Raw genomic sequence first — 6,655 nt, 5'->3', positions numbered from 1 at the left:
CAGTCTCACATAGCCACTAATATTAACAACGTAGTAGCCTTAATAATCATAGGCCTAACCATAATTAGAATTTTACGCCTTAAATAATCAAAATAAAAACAAATGAACAAACAAAAACATTAACATATGTTCTCTATTGTTGTCAGTGCATGTACTGTATGAATGTAAGCTATTGGTGAGAAAAATAAATATCAAAAGACAAACCTATGATGAGTCCCACGCCGGTATGTCAATAGAGCACCAAATCTCAGCTTGATCTGTTGCAGAATGCTGTTTCAAACAGGTCTGGCACTGCCGTGAGCTCACCATCACAATAAACCTGCTGGGGAGAGAGAGAGAGAAAGAAAGGGAGAGGGAATCTACAGGCGAAAAATTCGCAGTGGCGTCTTCTCAAACTCAGTAAAAGCATTTCAGTATATCAGGGAAAATATCAGAATAAGAAGTTGAAAATCGTCTAGGATTGAAAATCACAATAAGTGACAGTTACCGGAATAGACATGAAGATACCAACAGCACACTGTCAAGGCAACTATCCTGGAGTTAACCCACTATATTCTCGAATTACTATATCTGTCCTTCAATTTCACGTCAGCAAAGTACCGGCATTTTAATACCTTTGAACGTTCATTAGCACCTCATAATTACTGTACTAATTAGGACGACACGGTAGTTAACAAGAACTATACGCTGTCATGACAGTCACCACTCCTCCCATTTATCAAGTGATACCGGTGGGTTTCTACATTGACATCATTTTGTGAATCACTCCTAATATACTACTAATACATACACACACACACACACACACACACACACACACACACACACACACACACACACTAATATACACAGGTTTTGGATTATAGAAATATGGGTAATATGATAACTATACATAGGCATTAATGTAAATACATATAGTATATCTTTTGAAATTAACAATTTCAGAATATTCGCCCGCTACAACTCCCCCCATGATATAGTCACTGCTTAAAAAATGCCGGACATTGAACATATAACTATGTATTTTAAGTCTAGGCCTATGACTCAGATTTTCAGACATAAACTCATTTAGCATACACATTGTTTTACCAGGTTATTTCGATACTATTATACCACTCTTGAATGCTATTTTCTATTGTCTTATCCGATTATGGGTTAATCATTTTCATTGAAAAATGTTGCAATAATATAAGAACAAAATGAGGTGCATAAAATGGATGCACAAAAATCTAAGGTAATAGTCTTTCAGCGTTGTATTTTAGTTTATTTCTAAAATGTAGCTGTTCAATTCTGCATTACATGAAGGCTTATGTCAAGGCAGTCGTAAAACAGAAGCATGTTTCAAAAGAGCATCCAGAATTCAATGGCTGGCTCGAAATTGTCAGGATAAAGAAACAACTCCCTGATTGGTGAGGTGCGGGAGCCGTCATGTTGTAACCAATGACAGAAGGGGAAGAGAAAACGCGGAGAGTGTTATGATAAAAGAGAAAATATTAGTTCCCCTCGCGGTGGACCGTGACGTCAGTATAGGAAGTCATTGTAGAGCAACACTAGAACGATTACAAGCAAAAGGGGAGCGTGATGTCGAGGAGTTGCCCTCCGAATCTCTCCACACCTCAACTTTGAGAGAAAGTTCAATGCCCATAACAAAAGGACGTGGACTACACAGACCCACTGCTTTCGAGATTTCACATTGAATGTAACAACATCTTGGACCGTATTTGACCGTTTTATAAAGCGTGGATTTCAGTTGTTAATTTCATACTATTTCAACTTTAAGTTCGTTTTACTTTTAGGCGTTTATGTGCCTACGCTTGTGTTATCGTAGCCTACAGTATCATTCGCGTTTAGTTTTCAGTTATAAGGGGGAAACAACCGGCTCATTGTTGTTATGAAGACTTAATCAACATCTATTTTCTTACTATGGAAGGATCCAGCGGATCAAATTTTGGAATTGACACTATTTTATCCAACGCCACCAATTCTGTTAACCCTGTACTAATGAACGGAGACTTTCGTCTCGGCGACAGCAGGACAGCGGATTTCAGGAGTCAGGCCACCCCGTCACCATGCTCGGAGATAGACACTGTGGGAACTGCCCCCTCATCCCCCATCTCGGTCACCATGGAGCACGCCGATCCGCATCTGGTCCAAGACAGCCTTCAGCATCACCACCACCACCACAACCAGCCGCAAAGTTTGCAGCTATCGCCTCAGCCGCAACAGCTCGGAGGGGCCGGCTGTGCCCCGAGGACTGCAACCTCTTCATTTTTAATCAAAGACATTTTAGGCGACAGCAAACCACTGGCAGCGTGCGCACCTTACAGCACCAGCGTACCATCACCCCATCACACCCCAAAACCAGATAGTGCCACAGCCCAGGACGGGTTCAGGCCCAAGTTAGAACAAGATGAAAACAGGAGCAAGTTGGACAAAAGGGATGACATTCAGAGTGAAATGAAATGCAACGGTAAGTGCATATTTAAATTCATATGAAAACATAATGATTTACTTACTTGAAGCAAATGTATGTAGCCTTAATATGTAGCCTTTACGGATTCTATATTCAGCTGACTACATTAAACACATGTTTTTAGGATGTCACAGTAATACTCTAGCCTATACAAGTTGAGAGTATGCTTAGGATAGGCTATTTGAAATACTGAAAGATCAACCACGAAATATGTCTTTGCATGGTAACAATTAGGCCTATTATTATTATTATTATTATTAATAATAATAATAATAATAATAATAATAATAATAGACTAATAAGATAAGAAATATACCCACACTATTTATCACTACTAAATGTCTTTGACACAGGCCTTTTGCGTTACCTATTTATTTAGACTTTCTATAAGACCTTCTTAGACAATGATACTAGAGGGTTTTCGTTTCAGTTCTCTTTTATTAGCATAACAGCACCGAAAACAGATGTAGGCCTGGCGATTTTCCCTGTGCGCAAGCCTCCCTAGTGGGTCAATTAGAGAGATTATTGTTCTTCCTAGAGGGGGGATCATGGAGCGCCGCAAAAACTGCTACAAATAGAGATGGATTGACATATCGATTTCCCAGTTTTTCTGCTAAAAACTTAAGTTGACAAATACAATCCGGATTTCTTATCTGCCGATGTCACATCATTTTTGCCGATGACACATCACACTTGCTTGTTCCCTATGTAAAATGTACTTTTTTTTTTTTTTTTTTTTTACAAGACGTTTGGATGAACCAATTAATTTAATTATTTTTCATTTTCATATAATTAAGGTGAATTGGCAGATCTTTTTAAAATAAGTTTACGTTTTAAACAATGTGCACAAGTAGATTGACACCAATAAGCCTACACGTGGGCTCCATGGGTCCCTTGAATTTTTAAACCTTATATGTAGGGTAATGCCACAAATGAAATGACTATCCATTTATTGATATTATCTACTCTTTTCCATGTAGGTACAAAAGAAGAGGGTGACCGGGAAATTTCAAGTAGCAGAGATAGTCCACAGTCACGGTCGAAAAAACCTCGCAAAGCACGGACGGCCTTTTCGGACCATCAGCTCAATCAACTTGAGCGAAGCTTCGAGCGCCAAAAATACCTCAGCGTGCAGGATCGCATGGACCTTGCCGCAGCACTCAACTTGACAGACACGCAGGTGAAAACCTGGTACCAAAACAGACGGTATGTACCTATAATCAATTCTCATTATTATATCATTATTAGTATTATGTTCTAACCATTATTATGACTATTATTATTGGGCTTGTTGTTGTTACTGTTGTATACTTAATTAGCATCATAATAGGCTGTTGTTTTGATTAGGCCTGTAGGCCTAGTTCTAGAGACAATGTTAGGCGTAGTTGCAGTTTGAGTTTGGCTTGAATTGCGATGTTGTTGCCTTTTCATGCAAACCTATGCAGTGCGTTGATTTATTCTGCAATCATTTCTAAACAGACCGATAGAATATAAAACAAACTAAGTGACGTGTCCTTAATAGATCATAGAATATTTATTTAAAATATAACGATTTACAGTTGTATGGTAGGCCTAGGCTATTGAAATACACATCACTCTCAGGCTATTAAAGCGTGTCTGCGAAATGCATATGATATTGACAATGCACAATTTGCCTCTCCGGCATAATTGTTAAGGTTTCCCCAATATGTCAGGCAAGATTAGTGTTATTTCCGCCCACCTTGCTATACAAAGACATAACCCAAATCATCATGAAATAGGTTGTGACTGCAATCATTTTAGAATATTGCTCAGATTCGAATATTAGTATATTGAATATAGTGTAGGCTATTCAAATTATTAAATTACCGTATTAGCCTACACCATATTTAGGCTATGTTTACAGTGCTTGCTGCGTGCTTGCTGGGGCCTCTCAATAAGATTCAAGTGGAAGAATAGGCCTAACGGCCTTTGATTAATATAACGACTTTATGAACCAAATGCATTCTATTTAAAGCGTCTAAAATACTTTTTTTCGGGGATGTAGTTCACCCTTATTTTGCCTAATTAAAGCCATAACCACCGATTCATGCTGTAAATAATTAGGTCTGGCCAATTAAGGGGGCGTTTGGGGAATTCTCTGAGCCTGAACTGGTTAAATAATTGATTTGTTGTATTTTGATCTGATTTCAGGACGAAGTGGAAGAGACAGACCGCGGTCGGATTAGAGCTACTGGCTGAAGCCGGAAATTATTCCGCCTTACAAAGAATGTTCCCGTCGCCCTATTTCTACCACCCGAGCTTGTTGGGCACCATGGACAGCACAACAGCAGCCGCTGCAGCCGCAGCAATGTACAGCAGTATGTACCGGACTCCTTCGGCGCCACATCCTAGTCTCCAGAGACCCCTTGTCCCGAGAGTACTCATCCATGGCCTTGGGCCGGGGGGGCAACCGGCATTAAACCCACTGTCCGGCACACCGCACCAGCGGTAAAAATGATAAGACGATTATCAGTAAACAGTTTTAACACATGTGATGTGAGTAACTGCGCTGAACCATGAAAATACTTTTCAAAAAGACAATATATAAAGACAATTTTACAGAAGAAGTAAAGGAGGTAATATTTAATATGAGCCAGTTCTGACGCAGGCTAACCACGAACTGCATCAAGGCCATGACAGAGAAAGGACTGTTCATATGTCTGATTGTTTGTTTGTTTTTTTGTACAAATACACTTATACTAGAAAATAAACTTATAAAGTTTATTAGATGGAGAGAAAGGGTTGAATAAAAACGGAATGATACTAATGCATCTCCAACACTTCTATTGAAACAGACATCGAGACAGCCTGACTTCGAAGTTCATTTTCATCCAGACCACATCCATTACGGTGGCATTAGATATACACGGTGTAAAGGCTAAACAAAGGGCTACATAGTTATAGACAAGACAACAAAATAGTTAATTTGTTTATAATATGGTGCAAATACCACACTTAACCAACAGGTCTAACAGTAATCGGCTATGAAAACCTAACCAAATGAGACAATATGGCCTTAACAGTTTTATCGACAGGCATATGCAGTTTCGTCTCATATCCTCAGATTTAAACGGAGACGTACAATGTATTTGTGGTTATTTTGTTTCCTAATCCTATATGCCTACAATTTCACAATACATTCATGAAACTAAAAAAACAACAACTATATTTGAAACTTCTGGGTGACCGCATTCACTTGGCGAAAACTGTATAAGCCGCGATAAAGGCTATGCATATGTAGCAGCTCTCTGGTGGTGGGAATAAATGGTTTGATTAGCTGCGACGCTTATGCCCTGGGAATCGGGAAGGTGGTCCTGGTTTAGCAGCTGTTCAATGGGATCAGAACGCTCGAGACAACCATTCCGGACAGACAGCAAGCGCGAGGATTCTCAGCGTGAGCAGTCACAAAGCTCACAGATATTAATAGGAAAGGAAAAATAGTGTTAACAACAAACACAAACTCCCTTGAGATTTCCTCTAGTTCATTGTCCATATTTTATTAAACAGGTGGACTTGAACATCACAGCTTACCTTTAGATGTGTAGTGCGTCACTTAATATTCAAATTTGTAATGGCTAATTTGTATTTTTTATGTTTTGTTTTTTTGTTGCCATGATTGGAACCTTCAGTTTCAATAAATTAATGTTTGCATGCCTATTCCAGACAAAACATTGCAAGTCTGTTGATAGGGCAGTGAATTAACCCAAACTCCAAAAGTGTAAGCGATTTATGTGATGTAGGTCAATAGAATCAGAGGCATTATGCAAGAATATGATCTTCATTTTTCTTAAAATAAATCTGGAGGTCTAGATCTTCCTTTTGCATCTCTGTTTCCTCAGACGGTTCGCTATCTGGACAAAGGTGTTGCTGTCAGTGACAGAACTTAACCAATACCACGCGGGACTATAATAAAATGAACATTAAAATACTTTCTTTTTTAAAAGTATAATCACGTACCCAGGAGAATTGTGGTGAGGGGGCGCTTTCATGTGAATTGACTCCAGAATGGGAGCGCCTCGGGGCACGTTTGTTTGGGCTTCCCTAATTGGTGAAACGTTTGCTGATTTCTGTGTTGTGAAATTCATGTTCAAGCCAAGTTGACCTTTGCTGGTCTGAAAAATGACAAGGGAACGCCACGCATTCGGTTTCCTCACAATTTAG

At 39.2% G+C, this 6,655-nt stretch overlaps 1 protein-coding gene across 1 annotated transcript; it reads left to right on the top strand.

Annotated features, from left to right (window-relative positions):
• Positions 1 to 1,478: 1,478 nt before the first annotated feature.
• barhl2 (BarH-like homeobox 2) lies at positions 1,479 to 5,180 on the top strand. Its single transcript, XM_083671053.1, has 3 exons — positions 1,479 to 2,470; positions 3,454 to 3,679; positions 4,646 to 5,180. The coding sequence occupies exons 1-3, from the start codon at positions 1,924 to 1,926 to the stop codon at positions 4,944 to 4,946; spliced, it is 1,074 nt and encodes a 357-aa protein (XP_083527179.1). The 5' UTR covers positions 1,479 to 1,923; the 3' UTR covers positions 4,947 to 5,180.
• The last annotated feature ends 1,475 nt before the right edge of the window (positions 5,181 to 6,655 follow it).

Source organism: Argentina silus (assembly GCF_951799395.1).
Source record: "Argentina silus genome assembly, chromosome: 6".
NCBI lineage: Eukaryota > Metazoa > Chordata > Actinopteri > Argentiniformes > Argentinidae > Argentina > Argentina silus.
Note: the sequence above shows the minus strand (reverse complement) of the source record. Positions and strands in the feature narration are given on the sequence as shown.

Bases quoted from the DNA above. Each gene is read 5' to 3' on its own strand.
- barhl2 (XM_083671053.1), top strand. From the start codon at position 1,924: ATGGAAGGATCCAGCGGATCAAATTTTGGAATTGACACTATTTTATCC. The intron at 2,471-3,453 runs GTAAGTGCATAT...TTTTCCATGTAG, and splicing joins GAGTGAAATGAAATGCAACG to GTACAAAAGAAGAGGGTGAC. The intron at 3,680-4,645 runs GTATGTACCTAT...ATCTGATTTCAG, and splicing joins ACCTGGTACCAAAACAGACG to GACGAAGTGGAAGAGACAGA.